The sequence below is a fragment of the Nelumbo lutea genome, chromosome 1 (assembly GCF_056320005.1).
Source record: "Nelumbo lutea isolate HS-2025 chromosome 1, American lotus-T2T, whole genome shotgun sequence".
NCBI lineage: Eukaryota > Viridiplantae > Streptophyta > Magnoliopsida > Proteales > Nelumbonaceae > Nelumbo > Nelumbo lutea.
Genome location: NC_142684.1, coordinates 111,849,133 through 111,869,079, shown reverse-complemented (window position 1 = coordinate 111,869,079; position 19,947 = coordinate 111,849,133). Strand labels below are relative to the sequence as shown.

General features: G+C 36.3%; 2 protein-coding genes across 2 annotated transcripts; one reads left to right on the top strand and one right to left on the bottom strand.

The window, feature by feature from the left end:
• The first annotated feature begins 4,073 nt into the window (after nt 1–4,073).
• LOC148876823 (inositol-3-phosphate synthase) lies at nt 4,074–7,043 on the top strand. Its single transcript, XM_088972642.1, has 8 exons — nt 4,074–4,418; nt 4,553–4,621; nt 4,716–4,851; nt 5,089–5,679; nt 5,766–5,942; nt 6,048–6,236; nt 6,338–6,400; nt 6,551–7,043. The coding sequence occupies exons 1-8, from the start codon at nt 4,231–4,233 to the stop codon at nt 6,668–6,670; spliced, it is 1,533 nt and encodes a 510-aa protein (XP_088828768.1). The 5' UTR covers nt 4,074–4,230; the 3' UTR covers nt 6,671–7,043.
• Nucleotides 7,044–10,638: 3,595 nt separating this feature from the next.
• LOC148876822 (uncharacterized) lies at nt 10,639–13,840 on the bottom strand. The gene is made up of 4 exons (XM_088966476.1): nt 13,206–13,840; nt 12,973–13,002; nt 12,580–12,699; nt 10,639–11,045 (listed from the first exon to the last, which is right to left on the bottom strand). Exons 1-4 carry the CDS (start codon nt 13,540–13,542, stop codon nt 10,753–10,755), a joined length of 780 nt encoding a protein of 259 aa, XP_088822602.1. The 5' UTR covers nt 13,543–13,840; the 3' UTR covers nt 10,639–10,752.
• Nucleotides 13,841–19,947: the final 6,107 nt, after the last annotated feature.

Sequence of the window (19,947 nt, the reverse complement as noted above, 5' to 3'; positions counted from 1 at the left end):
CAATTATAAATAAATTGCTATTAAAAATTATAAATAAATCATATTTATTTATATTATAAATAAAACATTTTGAAAACAATATTTTATTATAAGCTTGATTAGGCTTGTGCGCTACTTAAGCTAGGTATTGTGAAGCTTGAAATTGGCTTGACTAAATAATCGACTTGAGTCAAGCTTGACTCGACTCAATAGCCTTTGAGTCGAGTTCTAATATTTAACAAGCGAAGCCCCAATAGTTTGCAAGTTGGTTTAGCTCGCTTACACCCCTATTGGGACCATGCCAATAAGTCCAAATAAATGCTTATTCCCGAGAATAAGTATTTATTTGAGAAGCCCAAATTAGTCTCCTCTTAAACACCATGTGTGCAAATAAAGGATAAAGATATAATTTGAGGCTATATAATCAATTTTATCTCGTATGACTGCATAAAAAAAAGGCAAATATTTGTTTTATAATAGTATAGGTTATATCATTAATTTATTAGTCTTTCTGTTTGAGACCTACTATCCAAATTGAAACTAAGGGTCCATTTGGTTCATGAATAGGATCGGACCCTTAATTTGGGTAGCTAGCCCAATCATAATACAGTCTATGGATAATGCGTGTTGATGCCCATAGAAAAGAGAGTTCACTAACATGGCCCCCACCATAACATCATTTCATATAATTCAAGGTGGGGCTAAGGTTCAAAATATCAAAAGATGCAAAGTGTATCAAAGAGGCAATTTTAAGAAAACTTATCAAGATATGCTTAGAATAGGTGTAGATACATAAGCTAGGAAATTCATACAAATCCTGAAAATTATGTTAATAACAAAAAATACGAGTTTTATATGACCATGAATAAGTTATTTGAACATAAAAACATACTTTATTTTTTGGTAATTTAAAAGAAAAATACTTTAACAGTTTATATAAAGTGTGATGTATCGTGACACAATTGGAAACCATTAAAAAATGATAAAATAGCTAAATCATGTATATATACCTTAATTTTAAAAATTAATATATTCAAAGACCGCTGTACTATGGGGTCTGTAATAAAGACCCCCCTGTACTTTGTTTTGTGACAAAGACCCCCCTTGACTGTTAAGTCAGATGATGGAATACATTAAATTGCCAAAATACCCCATTAAACTTTTTCTATTTTTTTTTTTTTTTTGTTGCTTTTTTTCTATTAAAACCTATTCAACCTATTGTTTTTCTTTCTTCTCTTCTTTTCCCCTCCCAACTCTCACCCAACGCCATGAGAAGGGATTCTCTGCTCATCCCCTCCAAACCCAAGCCGCTCTTCTGCCGCAGAGACGATCTAACCTCGGAGAGTGAGAGGTAGCATCATCATAGCCTACAAGAAACGGTGAGTTAGGGGGAACCCAAATCAGAAGCTACAAATTCAGTGAAGATTGCAGAGACAATCTTGTTTGAGACTGGTTCTTATTAACTTATCATCTGGGCACCGGGTCTACCTCAACCCGGACCCATTAAAAAGCAAAAAATAATTGTATTCGTCTATTAGACAACTGGGTAATATTCTACGGGAAGGGGAAAGATGGGAAGCGGATTGAGTAGTTCAAACATCTTGAACATTGAATATTAAGATCAGCGCCTGGTCCTAGCGGTTGGATTCCATTAGTAAGCTTCTATAATCCTGATAGTAACGCCTGACCCAATTTCTCTGTGGAGTAACAACACTCCCGGCTGGGTTCTTATAACATGCTCCAATTCTAGTCTAATCTTGCCTTGTAGTAAGCTTTCGTAATCCTGATAGCTAACACCTGACCCAATTTCTCTCAAGAATAGAGCGAGTGTTGGCCCCTCTGAGTAACGACACTCCCGGATGGGTTCTTATAGCATGATCCAATTCCAGTCTAATCTTGCTTTGCAGTAAGCTTCCACAATCCTCATAGCTAACGCCTGACCCAAATTCTCTAAAGAACAACTAGACTTGTTCATGGGCCGGGCTCAGGCCAGATTTTTATTCATCATTAATGGAAATACGTTAGGCTTGAGCCCGAGCCCGGTCTGACCAATGGGCCTATAACTTGGGCCCGAACCCGGCTCTGATAAAAAGCCTGAAGCCCGAGTCCGAGCCCAAAGTCCGACCTAATAAAAAAATTACAATTTTCCCTATTTAAATTAGAATTAAAAATTAAGATGGTTTTTTTCCTATTTAAATTAACAATGGGCCTATAAGATGGTTTTTTCCCTTTCTTTTACGTTTTAAAACACAGTTTTACATTCTTAAATAAAAAAATTTATTCAAATGGACATAATCACATACCCATTTTAAATTAATTTTAGGTCAGGCCGGGCCGGGCTATTTTAACAAAACCCGAGCCCGACTCAAATTTATTGCGGGTTGGGCTTTTTGGCCCGAGTTTAAGCCCGCGGGCCTATAAACATGTTCAAGCCCGTCCGGGGGCCGGGCTTTTTGCCACCACTATTTCTGAATTATTAATTACCATTATAAAAATATTTATTAATTATCATTTCGAATTAATAATGAGCAATATTGTTAGTAATAAATTATTAGTAATTAATTATTAGCAGTAATTATTATAAGAAATTATTTTTAGAATTAATAATGAGCAATACTATCACTAATTAATTATTATCAGTAATTAAGTAATAGCAGTAATTATTATAAGAAATTATTATCAGATTAATTATTATCAATAATTAATAGCTAGAATTAATTAATAATTAACAATAATTATTATTAGTAATCAATAGCTGGGAGTTAATTAATTAGTTTAATAGTTAACGGTAATTAATAGCATAATTTCCTTTTTTTAAGAAATGATTGAAAATGGGAGCTTTCCACTTCTCACAAGTCTGCATGGTGGTGGTCTCCACTCTGCATGTTAATGGGCTATTTTCTTGAACTACCATTAATAATAATTTGACACATGTCTAGTGGGCTCTGTTCTTGAATTACCACTAATCAAAAATTGACACGTGTTCATTTTGTTTAAATCTTTAGAATGACAAGTGTCTGAATATAAATGGACCACATGTCTTATTATAGTAAGGGGATTTGGACTGAAATTATTCCTTTAATATATACTAGTTAACATGTATGTTCATTTGCATCTCTAAGACAAAACTACTTATAATTTATGCATAGCTTTTAAACGGTTATAAGCGGACAGTTATAAGTGAACTAAATGGGTAGTTTCTAAAATAAGAATAAATGACATATATGCCCTGTTTACGCCTATTGTATGTTTAGACAATAGGAACAAAAACGTGTAATGAAAATTCCAAAAAGAATGGGCAATCGTTTTTTTATAGGTAGTATAGATATATCTCATATTGGTGAGATGTGTGGCAGGGGAAGAGCTGAGATCTGTCAACAGAACATGATCGAACCCTATACCAATTTCATCTAACATCGCAAGTCTTACGCCATGAGACTGAGATTCATCATAAAAGTGGGGCTTGTGTGTATAAAATGTGCGGTGTATGATGATGTTGGTAGAGGGTTGGAACGGTGAAGGGGAGATCGAGATCGGTGGATTGGATTCGGGATCTGCGCCTCACATGCACATCCACCGTGCATTGATAACATCTCTCGTGAATAATAACTTATAAATCCGGGAGATGTTCGCAATGCACGGTACGATGTGCATATGAGGCGCGAGTGAGGAACAGATCCGGTCTCGTCGTGGTGACTGTTCTGTTGCTCTGCTATTGTCAGTCCTGCAGCCCCTGCTTGACAGTCCGCGTTAGCGTTACATCTCGGAAGAAGACGACAGCCTTTCTCACACAGTCACATTGACATTGTCGTCCCTCCTTCGAGGACCTTCTTCTTTCCTGAAGAAGCGGGGCCCTCAGAATCTTGCCACGCGTAATGCATAGGCTTACGGCTCCCTCACACGTCACTCTCACCTCGCGCGTGTCGCCTACATGAGCGGTTAAGTGGACGAGATCGACGTTTTTGCATGGCGAGGCTTCACTTTTCAAGAATGACCAGTAATCCAGAGCCAGAAGCCCACCACCCAATTAGTTATCGTCACGTGGCGCCTCCACCGCTCATTTTTTGCTATAAATACGGATACACCGATGCCTCCGACCAGAACGAAGGAGAAGTCACAAAAGAGATCGAGAGGAGAGGAGAGGAGAGGAGAGGTTCAAACTTGAAAGGGAGCTTCCTATCCCAGTATCCCTATCTATTCATTTCTTCTTCTTCTTCTCCCGTAGCGTCTTGTTTGCTTACATCGGCGAAAATGTTTATCGAGAGTTTCAAGGTTGAGAGCCCTAATGTTAAGTATACAGAGAATGAGATTCACTCTGTGTACAACTACGAAACCACCGAGCTTGTCCACGAGAACAGGAATGGTACCTATCAATGGGTCGTCAAGCCCAAGACCGTCCAGTACGAGTTCAAGACTGATACCCGTGTTCCTAAACTAGGGTCAGCTTCCAAAACCTTTTAAAATTTCTGATCATTAATTTTCTCTTGAAAGTTGAAATGAAGATCTGTTATTTGGGCCGGTCTTGACATTATAAATTCTTATTTCATGTGATTTCTTTGATGACTTTTTGCAGAGTTATGCTTGTGGGTTGGGGTGGAAACAATGGCTCAACCCTTACCGGTGGTGTTATCGCGAATCGGGAGTGAGTTTTTTGACTTTTTTCTTCTTCTTCTTCTTCTCCCTTATTTTGTTTTGTGAGTCTTTTAGTTAATGATCTAAAATTTGGGGTGCTTCAGAGGAATTTCCTGGGCAACCAAGGATAAAGTCCAACAAGCCAACTATTTTGGTTCACTGACCCAGGCCTCAAGTATCCGGGTTGGTTCCTATAATGGGGAAGAGATTTACGCACCTTTCAAGAGCTTGCTCCCTATGGTAATTAAATTTAAATTTAAATTTAATTTATATATGGATCGAGATTAATTATTGGGAAACCGGATTCATTCAGTGCAAAGCCCGTTCGAACACCCAGTATAGCCTTGCACTGACTGAAGGCGATCTCTCTCAATAATAATTATTGGTAGTCCCTTTATTTAAATTTGGTGGGTAAGGCAAGTAGGTAATTCCACTCACTAACCCCACCCATAAAATTAAAAAAAAAAAAATGTATAGGTGAACCCGGATGATATCGTATTTGGGGGGTGGGACATCAGCGACATGAACTTGGCAGATGCGATGGCGAGGGCCAAGGTGTTGGACATCGATCTGCAAAAGCAGTTGAGGCCCTATATGGAGTCCATGGTCCCACTTCCTGGGATCTACGACCCTGATTTCATCGCAGCGAATCAAGGTAGCCGGGCCAACAACGTGATCAAAGGGACCAAGAAACAGCAAGTAGAACAAATCATCAAGGACATCCGGGAGTTCAAAGAGGCCAACAAGGTAGATAAGGTGGTGGTTCTGTGGACGGCTAACACCGAGAGGTACAGCGATGTGATAGTAGGGCTAAACGACACCATGGAGAACCTCTTGGCCTCGCTGGACAGGAACCAGTCTGAGATTTCTCCTTCCACCTTGTATGCCATTGCTTGTGTGTTGGAGAACGTCCCCTTCATCAATGGAAGCCCTCAGAACACATTCGTTCCAGGGCTGATTGATTTGGCTATCAGGAGGAACAGTCTGATCGGTGGGGATGATTTCAAGAGTGGTCAGACCAAGATGAAATCTGTCTTGGTTGATTTTCTGGTTGGGGCTGGAATCAAGGTACGTACACATAACTATCTATATCCCTAAGCGATGATGGAGCTTTCATTTTGTGATCCATGAATCAACCTGGGTGTGGGTGGCAGCCAACATCGATTGTGAGTTACAACCACTTGGGGAACAACGATGGCATGAATCTGTCAGCCCCACAGACATTCCGGTCAAAGGAGATATCAAAGAGCAACGTGGTTGACGACATGGTGGGCAGCAACGGAATCCTCTACGAGCCCGGGGAACACCCTGACCATGTCATCGTCATCAAGGTATGGTATTGTCTAATATGAATCTAGTTATCGTACGTCCACTTTCTGTCTGGCCTTTTCATTCCTATCATCTGTTTGATGAAATGTTGGTGTGTGGTGGTGCAGTACGTGCCCTATGTGGGGGATAGCAAGAGAGCAATGGATGAGTACACATCGGAGATATTCATGGGCGGGAAGAGCACCATCATCCTGCACAACACATGTGAGGATTCACTATTGGCCGCCCCCATTATCCTAGACTTGGTCCTTCTTGCCGAGCTCAGTACCCGCATCCACCTCAAAGCTCAAGGAGAGGTTGATTCCTGTCATGGCCCCTTCTGTCTTTCTACCATTAATTTCCCGACTACTTGGACTAATAACTTTTCTTTTCTTTATAATATAATAAATGTGAACAGGGCAAGTTCCATTCTTTCCATCCTGTGGCCACGATTCTCAGTTACCTAACCAAGGCCCCACTTGTAAGCAAACCTACATTCAATACATCTACTGGTTGTTTTGAAGCTTAATTATAGACAATTAGACATAGATGCACGCACCTAAGGGGGCTAAGGACCTAAGGTTAAGACTAACCAATTGATTGGTTGTGACTTGTGATGGGATACACACAGGTTCCACCAGGCACGCCCGTGGTGAACGCTCTGTCGAAGCAGAGAGCAATGCTTGAGAACATACTGAGGGCCTGTATCGGTTTGGCTCCAGAGAACAACATGATTCTGGAATACAAGTGAAGAAAACACTGAAAACCCCCTCTTTTTTTTTCGTTTCCCATTTTGTGGGGATTTCAGGAATGGGAATGTAATAGAAACTTATGGTGATTTCTTTCTTTCTTTTCTTGTCAGTCTTTCTTTAATTTGCAGCCGCATAGTCCACCGATAGTAAGTAGTAAATGTCAGTCACGTGATGGAAGGAAGATGGCTCAGATTGCGATCTGGGAATGTGACGGGCTTATGTCTGTGCTGAGTCCTTTTTTTTTTTCTTTAAATTTAATCGTTTTCACATGTACTCTGTGGCTTTGGCGTGATTTATGGCAAAACCACTACTTGTTTTTGGGTGTAAAAGATAGGGAAAGATGAAAGTAAATAACAAAAATATTTGTAGTCAGTAGTCGTTGTCTAATTGCCTTGGATTAATGATGGAGCAGGAGTTCCGATCCTGGCATCCTGCATGCGTTCACAACGAGATGGAAAGCTCAGCTTAGCTTTGCGATAAAACCTTTTTTAATTTGGTCGTAAGGCTGTTTTTAGGTGGTCGGGGAAAGGAACATTGGAAGCCCATAATGTGGAGTACAAAAATCCATAATGAAACCCAGTGTGATTGGGAACCATAATCCATCTACTGTGTATAATCCCGAGTGAGTGTGAGAGAGAGAGATACGGGCAGGATAAGCCGATCGATAAGTATGTCTGTCGAGAATGTGTTGTGTGTTGGCATTAGGATGTGCAACATGGGTCAAACTTCTAACTTTCTCCCTGTGACTAGGTCCCTGCAGAATGTTTGTTTGGTTTTTGAAGAAAAAAAAAATAATAATAGTAGTAAAAGGAAGTTTGTATAGGTTTTCCTACTTTTCCCTTTTTTTCCCTACGTTTTACTTCAAACCAAATACAGCTTAAAGGGAAGACCAACTTATCTGACGTTTGAGCGCCGCAGGGACGGACACGTAACGAAAATCATGTGCGAATGCGAATGTATCCGTCCCTGCAGCCTTACATACCTGAAAAAACCAAAATCATGTATCACAAAATTCCACCAGGTTTAACCAAAATTTAGTACCATTTTTCGTCGGTTGGCCCATGGGCCTAGAGTTGGATTCGTAAGGGAAAGAAAATGTTGTGAAAAGGTCCCAATAGAGTGAGTAATCTAGAGCTAGACAGAATCAAAGAAATCCCTTTGAAACATAAAAAACGTGAGGAACACTCTTTTTTGTTTCACATGAATGTGGTTTGCTGCTGGGTCACAAGCTGATGGTCATTTCTAGAGAGTTTTAGATCAAAATCTACGTCATAGATGATTAGAATTTCTAGAGCTTTAGATCAAAATCTACGTCATAGATGATTAGATGAAAGAGAATGGAGGTAAGGAGGAGTTTTGTTTAGGATAGAGGTAGGAAACAAGATGATGTTGTCTCCGTTTTGTATGAGATAGAATTGATGTAAGAGGGAGGCTGTGCGAAGGTTGCATCAGAGTGCACATTTTGTTTCAAATAGAAGTACAAATTATAATTACAAATAAACAAAGACAAAACTGAACTTGCTGCAAAGTTTGTATCCGAGTCAGATTTGCACACAAACAAAAACAAGACCAGAAATGCATGTATAAATGGTAGCAAAAGTAACCAAATGAAGCGCATTTTACAGGTTTCTGTTTAATCAATCTTTTTTTCGTCTACTCGTAATTGGCCCATGAAGTGAACAGTGCTTCATACTATGAATGATAAACCTCAGTCTCTAACTTACGTTGAAACCTGGTGTCATATAGGAGTGCAAGTCAGGCAGGCTAGGGGCGGGTTTGAGCTCAACCCAGGCCCAGTCCTAAGAATTGGTCCCAAAGGCCTGAGCCCGAGATTAAGCCCCAACTGTCCAACATTTGCAATATAGATTGGACTGCGCTTTAGCCACCCTGCGAGGAGAGGAAGAAAGGAGGAGAGTCTGATTCAATCTTCGTTTTATCTCAATGGGTGGAGCAGAGAAATTCACAGCAGAGAGACTCACTAGGAAGTAGTCCGCTTTCCTTGCAAAACAATCCTGGAAATTGATAACTGAACCCAACTCTCTCTTGATCCAAGTGCTCAAAGGAAAATACTTTAGGCTGCGTTTGGAATCAGTGTAAAATGTCATCGATATAAAAATAGACTGATAATGTTTTACACTGAACCGTAAAAGTGACTGTTGTTTTTTAAAAAATGTGATAGGTGGAAGAGTGTAAAGTTTTACATCAATAAAATCAATCTAGTTTTTACATCGAGTATCGATATAAAACTTTATGCTTGATGAGGTTTTATCGATGTAAAACTCCACTCCATTCAAACGCATGCAAAACTGAACTGGAATAGAGTTTTACATTGATCATAATTACATGCTCCTTCCAAATGCCTACAAAACCAAACCAATGTAAATTTTACATCGCTTCCAAATGTAGCCTTAGAAACAACTCTTTCCTCCATCAAACTTGCCATGTACTTGCTCTTAGGGATGGAGAAGTCTAATGAATGGAAAGGAAATCATTCTAAGGCCATGTTCGCTTTTCGGTAAGTGACTTACCCAGGTAAATGTAGTTATCTAGGTAAGTTTTTCCTGGGAAATACTTATCCGATTAAGTGTATTTATTCATGTTCTTTTATTTCTCATGTAAATAACACAATGACCATTTTAGCCATTAAAATACATTATTAAAAGGGGCATTTTTGTCCCATTCAATTATTGGCAACTTTCCCCCTATATGGAAAAGTTATTTACCCACATAGGAAATGGGTATCACTTACCCGGGTAAGTGGTACACAGAAAAATAAACATTCCGTGATCCCCACATAAATCTGAAAAAAGAAACAAGAGATTCTTGGTCCCCCTCTCATAACAAAAAAAAAAGAATGCCCTCTAAAGAGTATTCTATTTCAGGTTGGTAATGCGAATGATATAGATTTCTGGAATGACCCGTGCCTTGCCAACCATAAAATACCTTGTAGCAGACTTCTAAATTGTCCCTTTAATAGAGTTAGTGAAGTGATTAACCCATCTATGAAGTATTGGAATCAAAGACTTCTTGCTGATTGGCTTCCCCCACATGTATGTGGTCAGTGTTGTAAAGGAGATTTATTAGCCTTAGGCAAATGTAAACGATGAAGTTTTATGGAAATGGGAAAGAAATGACACTTTCACAATAAGATCTGCATATCATATGGCTGGTTGCAAAAGGCAAGTAGGTAGATCGAGTGGAGAAAATTCCAAATACCAAGGGTTATGGAAAGAAATATGGAACCTGCCGATCATTCCTAGAATTAAATACTTTATTTAGAGGGATGTTTATGGAAAAATTCTTGTCAATTTAAACGTTTGGGTGCAGGGGGTGACTTTTTCCCATCCCATTTCCGTGCGTCTCACAAAACAAACATGGGAAAGCGGAATATTTTAAGAATATTCCATCTTTTCCCACCTCTGTTTAGGAAATCAAACAGAGCCTAAAGATCTTTTTCTCTTGCGAGGTCATTGGGATGTAATAGCACAGAGGCTTGCGTGTCCTATGTGCCCTGTGAGAGGTATTTTGAGAGGTTCCCCTCCTTTTAATTCACTTGTTACCAAAATACCAAAAATATAAAAAAAAATTCCCTACAACCCTACCTTCTTACTTTCTCCTTGTTAAGGCCATCCGGAGTGGTTGGGGAGGACCTACATCTACGTTGTTGCCTTAGCCTTACCTGTCGCGCACACGCTTATTTCTTGAAAAAAGCAGTGAATTATTTGGATTTATTTCTGAAATGCATCCAAATGCTTATCGGTGTAATTCCAGCCTAAAACATGCATAAAAATAATCACTCCCAAACGGTGGCTATTCGGTTTTTAGATTAATTATACTTGCTTCGTTTCTTGAAAGAAAGGTGACATGCGGCTGCCACTGGTAGTAGTGTCAGTGTAAGAAATTATTTAATTTGTCTAAAGTAAATAGTATAAAACATGGACATGCAAAAGAAACAAAAGAATGCCATGCATGTCTCGGGTTCCTTTCCAAAGTGAATACAAATATCAAATCTAACAAATCATCAAGCTAGTGGTAAACACCGTAGCTATGAGAAAACATAAATGACACAAAATTAGGAGGATCAATAAGCAATAGCTAGAGCAAGAAAAACAACCACCAACGACACCAGAAGCAAGGAAGCACCCAACTGCGCTGAAGATGAAGTGTCGGTGACAGGAGGACTCACAGGTGTAGGAACTGGAGACCCAACTGTTGAGCTGACGGAAGCCTCTGGGGAAGAACTCGATGGGGATTCACTTGCAGGCACCGGAGCTGGAGATTCACTCACACTCACGGGTGCAGGAGCTGGCGACTTGGCAGTATAGCTTTCTGGTGAGGGAATTGGCGGAGAAACCGGTGCTGAGAGGGCAGGAGCTGCATGTACATAACAAGGAGCTAGAATATAAAACTTTTGTTCTGACAGAGTCTTGTAATAATGCATCTCACTATTTTTATTCAAACTTTTGTTCTGACAGAGTCTTGTAACAATCTGTATTTGCTTGCAGATATTATTTAAGTTTTGAAGCAAATCATAAGTTTCATATAATAAGATCTCTCTTCAGGTCAAAGTTAGATTTCTGCATTTAAGAAAATAAGTCAAATTGTAATAATGCATCTCACTATTTTTATTCAAACAAGTGGGGAATTGAAGCATGATACTTTTCTGTGTTGGTTTTAACTAAGAAATGCAATCTCCCTACTTGCTTATATTAAAAGTTTTTTAATGCTTAGCTGATTTCCTTCCACCTGAGCAAGTGAGCATCCACAACCAAATGAAAAAGAAGGAATTCACATACATCACTTACATAACCCATGCGCATTTAATTACTCTTTCCCATGAAAGGGTTCAATTCGATTCTAGTGCCGTACTGAAGAAGCAGGGAACAAGTCTTCAGTCTTCGCTCTTGTTGGGGCAAAGAGTTTCCGCCCCAGGAAGCAAAAGCATTGGATCCATCACATCTATTACACTAACAGAGGTAACAGCGCTCTGTCTCTGTCCAACCAAATGCATCTCGACAACTGAGATTCGTTTACTTATTACAACTTTCGGTCAAAGTGCTTTTATTTTCATTATATTTATGGAGATACGCGCGTCAACTCCTTTTTTTGATTTAAGAACAACGCTGATGTTAACTAACAGAGAGATCTAGTCAGAGACTGTTGGGGGTATGAGAGAGATCTTATGACTCTGTCGATCTCTCTCACCTCTCACCTGGGGGCTTGGGGCGAGACTGGGCGACTGGGAGGTAGGTTACTGCATTTGGACAAACCGAACCGAAACCGAAGAGAAAAACACATGAGCCCTAATCGTATTTTTTGGCAGAGGCCAGAGGATCCCTTTTTTCTTTTCTTTACACTTAATCCCTTTTTTTCTTTTTTGTTTTCTACTATGTCCTTGATGAATGTGTATGCGAAACACATGTTGGCATTGGATCCTGGTTCGTTCAGAAAAGCATTTCTCAACAATTTCCAATGTTTTCCTTTTGCATTTTACAGTAGTGTTTCACCAAAGATTGTTTAATACTGTGCTACTCATGGAATTAATTATTGAGTTAATAGATAAAAATTATTTCTTTGTTCAATATATACCAAAAATATATCAATAAAAATTAATAGGATATATGATAATAATAAGGGGAACAAGAAAACAATGGTTCTCAGGGTCTCAGGGATCTCCTCCTCAATATGGAGACCCTAATAGCAAATTTAATCTAATTGACTCTCGTCATTAAAACAGCATCTCCACCCTCCCCATCAACATGTTTATAAGATATAGCAGTGTAGTGTTTATGACGGCAAACAATGTTCGTAGAAAGAAAGAACGTTAGAAGTTAGAAATAATAGAGCGAAGCAATATTAGCTAGACTAACAAAGAGAGCCACAAAAGAAACCGGGACGGAGTAGGCACCAGATTGCGGTGGGGCACCGACGTTGGAGGCAGGGGCCTTAGCGACCGGAGGTGGCGATGGAGCTGGCGTGGTGGGTGATTTTGGAGGTGGAGATGGAGATGGAGTCTTGGGCGAAGGTGCTGCAAAACAACAATAACATTGCAAACAAAACACAAATATATAATCTTTTCTTATGAAATATGTATAAGGTTAATATATAATAGTTCGTTCCATAATGCATCAAGATCAATAAGATCTCCATCCTTTGAAGATGGTCTGAACAAGGAGATCTTACTATACATCACTATATCCAATGTTCGTACCAGCTGATTTTAATGTTTTATCAAACACTAGCTCGACCTCTAAAAAGCCCACATTATCAAATTAAGGAATAATAAAAATAAGAAACGTACCAGGCGGAGAGCTGGGAGCACTACCAGACACTGCAGAGTACAAGAGAAAAGAAAACCATCACCAATCGTGAAAACCCAACCCCAGAAGATCAATTAGATCATACCCAAGTCAGAACAGAACAGAGCGGAGCAAAACAAAAAGATTAGTAATAACTATAACTATAACTATAACTATAGTAGAAAAGAAAAGATGCATGCAAAGAAGGAAGAAAATAAAATAGCGAAGTACTGACGTCCACAGTTGGTGGCTGCAGGAGCAGAGACCCCACATGCAGCGGGAAGTCCAGCGGCCTTGGTCTGATCCAGTGTAAAACCGAACTGGCCACTGTTGGAGAAGGCTTGACAAAGACATTCAGGTTTGGTGTTGAGGACGGTCTTCAACCCATTACAGCACGCACCCTGAGGCTTGGAAACCGTGCTTCCACTTTTAACATACGACAAACAGTCGGCCATGTTTAAGAAGACAGTAGAGCAATCGACCGATGGCGTAGGAGACGCGCAGTCCACAAATCCAATGGCAATAATGGGGATTGCCAAAATGCAGACAACAAATGGCACTTCCTTCACCATGTTTACAGGTACACAGCCTAGCTATCTACTTGAAGATACCAAGTGAGGAAGAGGAAGAGGCTATATATAAATTTAGGACTTGGGAGAAGTTGGAGAAAGAGGGGAAGATGAACGGAGGTCGGAGGCCTTGCTTGGTCTGCTGGGTTTTAGATCAGATGGTAGGTTTAAATAAATATTGTTGGAATGTTGAGAATTGAGACTTCAGAGCGGAACTTAATAAAAGGAAAAATCAATCAATTAAAAAAAAATAATAATAATAAAAAGAAGAAAGAGGCCAGGGATTGATCGATCGGTCGAAGCTCTTTCGGTATCGTACCTTTCCGGCATCATAAATTCAACATAAAAAGGAAATTAAACTGCATGGGTCGGGTTTCTTGATTGGATTAAAGTATTGGACCACCAAGATAATCTCGTACAAGCAATCTCTTCTCTTCCAACGACCTGTTTGGGGTTGATTTCCAAATCACCCTTCCCTATTGACTTGTCCGTCCAGCTGTTGCATGTGCATTCGTGTAGAGTACTGTTTGGCAAGCAATTAATGGAACGAACACACCACCACCTGTTTGCAACCGCGGAAGTCGTAACATTGTCAATGGGCGGAGCTGGACCTTGAGCTAATGAGCTCTTTATTTATTTGTGGGCTCAGCTTCAGGTTCAATCTCATTTATAACTCAAAAATAAAACAATATAGGGTCTTTAATAAGCCCAGCCCATTTTTTTTTAAACAGTCCAGGCCGAAAGCTACGCAGAAATTGAGAAAGCTCGGTCCATCTCGGGTGACGAATGACGTGAGGCCCCGTTGGTCTATAATAAAATTTGGGTCTCTCACTTATAAGTCATAACTGTAACGTGCATGTGACCTCGTCCCGAATCCAGCCGGGTCCGGCCATGTGAGTAATGAGGGTTTTAGGTTTTTTTGTAGGGTCAACGGACTGCCATGTGCAGTGTTGGCGATACCAATGGGTCAATCGGGGTTAATCTTTTTTTCATTTAGGCCTACAAATACAAATATATATTGAATAAATACAAAATATAAGGTTTTTGCACTTTATATTTGTATTTATATTTCCAAACTGAACCTTAATTTCTTTTATTGATGTATATATAGGTGTAAAAGTAGCTGATTCATCAGCCGGGTAAGGCGGGTCTCGAATCAAAATGTTATGCCGATCTGGGATTCACTGGTATACTGGTTATTCAATTCGAATTCGGCTGTTGCGTGCTTGCTTACACTATGATCATTACACAAGTATTTAAATCCAGCATTACAAATTTAATTATTCAAATCATAGATAGATAGAGAGAGAGAGAGAAAAGTAGGCAAGTAGCCAGGCATAGCAGCATATCTTCCTATTTTTCCTTTTTGAACATCCCAAATATTATTGAAGTTCCAAGTGATCGATGGAGATTGTGAATCCCAAGTCGACATTATTCTTGTAGCCATGCATGTAGGGAAGAGTGAAGACAGCAACTTCCTCTTGGTTGGAATGATCATAAAACTTGTTCTTGGGAAGAATTTTTGTTTGGGTGCAAATGCTAAACCCTAATTAATTAATTATTTAATGCAAGGCGGTGATCTTAATTCCTATATATTAAGCTCTGTTACAATGATTATTCTGTCATTGTGATTTAGATTTTAGCCAAGAAAAGGATGGTCAGGAGAGAACATATATACTTTTTCCTTTCTTGTGTGTATATCATAAATAATTAACATAGGTTGGCTTTTAACTCTTCAGCAACCATTGTAATAGTGGTTTATTTTCTTTTTTCAAAAAAAAAAAAAAAAAAAACCTTGTAATGGTGGAACCAGCAGAAATGAGAATAGGAGCATCTAGAAAGGGTGAGGAACTACTATTAACAGGTCTTATTACTTAATCGATGAAATGGTTCTTAATTAACCATTTATTTATACATTAACTAGCAGGTAAACCCACGATGACCCTTAATCACCCTGATGTACAATATGTAATACCAAAAATAGAAAATTGATAAGAGGCTTTGGAAAAGATTTTATGTCCGTACCCACTAATCAAGAATTACTTGAAAATTCTGACCTGCAATTTGGACCTAAAATATAGGTCTAAGCCTCGCCTAACATGGGCCCAGATTTTTTATGGGCTGGGTTGGGCTAGAAATGATTAGCCGAATACTTTGACACAACATGTTTGAAAAAACAAGTATTAGAAAAATGTATATGTTGAGATGCATGAGTGGGCAAAGTGCCAATTGGCAAATTTTGTCAATACCAGGGTTTTGCGTGTGTATGTGTGTGGGGGGGGGGTGTTGGAGATGGGCTATCTACTATTGTGTAGCCCCATGGAGAGAAAAAAAAAAAAAAAGATGGATAAGTGGGAAAAGCAGAAAGGACAATATGTAATATTAAGTCATTCGAAAGAATTAGGAGTAATTCCAATAAGTGATAAAATGAGAAAAAGTAGATCAAGATGGTTTGGTCACAGACATAGAAGATCATCAATAATACCCATAAGAAGAAGTGGTTTGTTGCAAGTTGAATGGGGCTAAAAAGATTAGGGGTAGACCAAAAGGGACATGGGTATAAGTAATAAAAAATGAAGATATCAAGAAAAGAAAAGTAATAAAAAATGATTTAAGCACAAATAATTTAACAATGGTTATGGGCATTAAACATAAACACAATAGAATGGTGAAACAGGATTCATGTTTGAACTTCCTGTCCAAACCCCACATAATTGTGATAAGACTTGAATGATGATGAGTGAGAGAGGACTTTCAAACTTGAACTTCCTGTCCAAACCCAACTAAACCTAACTGAAACCATCCTAAGTTGTATTGGATTTAACTAAGGTGGGGTTTGAGTTGACAAATTTGGGCTTTATACGATTCTGAGCCCAAGATCCATGTCCAAGAATGGGCTTGTGCTTGTTCTTAACTATACCAAACTACCAACCGTGGAGGAATTAGAGAGAAAGGAAGACTTGAGAAACATTTCGCGGTGGAAACAAGGCTATGTCTCTCAATTTTTGAAAATCCTTAAAACATCCGCCGTGAAATGGACCATATTCCCTCCATCCTGTTTTACAAAAAGTAAAACTCTGTTGATATAATAGGCCATGGGTTCAAGTTTAAAAATCGCCTTCAGTGCTCACACCATTTGCACATTCCCTTGCAGCCTTGCATTAGAATATCTTTCCATGAAAATCGGTTTCAGTGCTCACACCATTTATACATTCCCTTGTGAGCACCGAAATCAATCTCTAAACCTATATTACTTATAAAAGTGTGAATGAGGAGGTAATGACTTCTGGAAATTTTCTTTAATAAAATACCCTTCTTCTTGATTTTAGTTCATCTTCATTGAAAAGGGCAAAAAATGTAACTAAAAGAATATTATTAAGTACATTCAATTACCTTTCATTAAGTCTCACATTTAAGTCATTAAATAAATCACATTCTCTCTCATTGAATCCAACATTTATACATTTGTTTATCATCATTAAATTCCATTAATAAATTCGTACACAATAATTATTAATATAATGAAATTTTATATTTTTAAAATAAATGTAGAAATGAAATCATATTTTTCATCTAGGTGGTGGATAAAAGTAGTTCAACCATTTGAGCCAAATGGATTATTTCATGATGTCATAAATAAATAATACAAATTTAGAAGTATAAAAAATACTTTTATTTTATCATTATTAAATTCCACTAATAAATTCATACACAATAATTATTAATAGAATGTAATTTTATATTTTAAAATAAACCTAGAAATGAAATCATTTTTTCCATCTAAGTTGTGGTAAGTACTTCAACCATTTCAGTCAAATGGATAATTTCATGATTTCATAAATAAATAATAAAAATTTAAAAATATAAAAAATATATAAAAATGTATAGAAATAAATATTGAAAAAAAATTTGGCACGTTTCTGTTATTATATATTTTTCATATTAAAAAACTAAGTATGATAAAATAAACATAATTTTATATTTAATGAACATCAACTATACAACTTAAAACCAATGGAAAATTAAATCATTATCCTATCAAGGGGGTGGGTTAGTGGTTCAACATTTCAGGTCAAATAGGTTAACCCATGATGTATAATTAAAAACAAAATTTTTAAAATAGAATAGTACAAAAAAATATGAAACAATTTTGGCCACATCTATAATATATTATACTAATAATATAAACAAAAATAAGTATGATAAGAAATAATTATTTTATCAATGATATTAATGATGTTATAAATAAATAATACAAATTTATAAATATAAAATTCACTAATAAATCCAAACACAATAAATATTAATAGAATAAAATTTTATAATTTTAAAATAAAACTAGAAATGAAATCATATTTTTCATCTAGGTCGTGGGTAAGTACTTCAACCATTTGGGTCAAATGGATAATTTCATTATGTCATAAATAAATAATACAAATTTAGAAATATAAAAAATATAGAAAAAAAAGAAATTTTGAAAAAAAGTTGGACACATTTCTATTATTATATATTTGTCATATTAAAAAATAAGTATGATAAAATAGACATAATTTTATTAATGATGGACATCAAATGTACAACTTAAAACCAATGGCAAATTAAACCATCTTCCTATCTAGGGGGTGGGTTAGTGGTTCAACCTTTCAGGTCAAATAGCTTAACCCATGATATATAATTAAAAATAATTTTTTAAAATAGAATAGTACAAAAAATATAAAACAATTTTGGACACATCTATAATAGTATATACTAATAATATAAACAAAAATAAATATGATAAATAATAATTATTTTATCAATGATATAAATGAAATGCAAAATTTAAAACCAATTTGAAAATGAAATCATTTCTGTATCTAGATGGTAGGTAAGTCAATGATCTAAGATTCTGGGTTAAATGGGTCAATCTATGATGCCATAACTAAGTAATGAATATTAAGTAAATAAATAAATTAATAAATACATACAAACATACATACATACATACATACATACATACATACATATATAATATATATATAATCTCAAAGAAAAATATAAGCTTTGTATAAAGCATTTTGATATAGTTCTATTGTTATATATTCACCATATTAAACAAAATAAATGTGAAAATAAGAATTACTTTTATTGGTGAAAAAAATGGAATACATGATTTAAAATTAATCAAAAAAGCAAAATATTTTTTCATCCAAGTGGTGGGTTCGGGGTTAAACTATCAACGCCAAATGGATGAACACATGATGTTACTATTAAATAATAAAATACATAAAATTATAGAAAATGTAAAAATTCATCGATAATTTTGGGTACATTCTATAATATTATATATTCATCATATAAAAAGTGTGATTAATGAGAATTATTTTCGTCAATGATAGAAATGGGATAAAAATTAGGATAAAAAACGAAGAGCATTAATGTCTAATACAAGACCCTACTAATCATGTTAAATGGTTCAATAATTTAATCAGCTAGGTTATCATAGGCAAGTGATTTGGTTGGGATGGAAACAGATTAGATCAAATTTGAATCAAGGTATATTCAAATCTGATTTGATACAAAGATTCGACTGGATCTCATAAATATTTATTCGAATATGAATCCGGTCAAGATGTGGGATATACAAATCTTATATGATTTGATTTATTTTTTTTTAAATAATAAATTATTACAAGAAAAAGAAAATATAATTGTTGAAATAAAAACAAAAAATAAAAGTATTTTTCAAATATTTCCATCATATAATTAAAAAGTTTAAAAATGCAATATAAATAACATATTTATAAATAAATAATAAATAGCATATATATATATTATATAAATATTATATATATAAATAATTGATTTGACTACAATATTAAAAACCAATGTTCAAACAATATATTGAAATCACATTTCTTCTTGGTAAATAAGTAATTTTTATTAAATAATAAAAAATAAAATATAGATTTTTCATAAATTTTATAAAAAAATTTAAACATACATTAATATTATATATTCTTCATATTAAACAAAAATGTTTGAAAAAATAAGAATTATTGTTAGTAAAGATAGAAATGGCTAAAATACAAAGAAAAAAATGAACTAATGTCTTAATCATATTCCATTTTTCTAGTTAAATAGGTTAACATTTCAACCAGTAAGGTCATTTGATTGATGATTATCATCATCATCATTTGATATAGCCATGTGCAAAAGTAAATGCAAAAATAAGAATTACTTTTATTGATGATGAAAATGTAATACATTATTTAAAATCAACCAAAAAAAGAAAAAAAATAGTTTTTCCATCCAAGTGGTGGATTAGTGGATCAACTATTCATGTCAAATGGATCAACACATGATGTTATTATGAAATAATAAGATACATAAAATTATAGAAAATATAGAAATTTGTAGATTATTTAA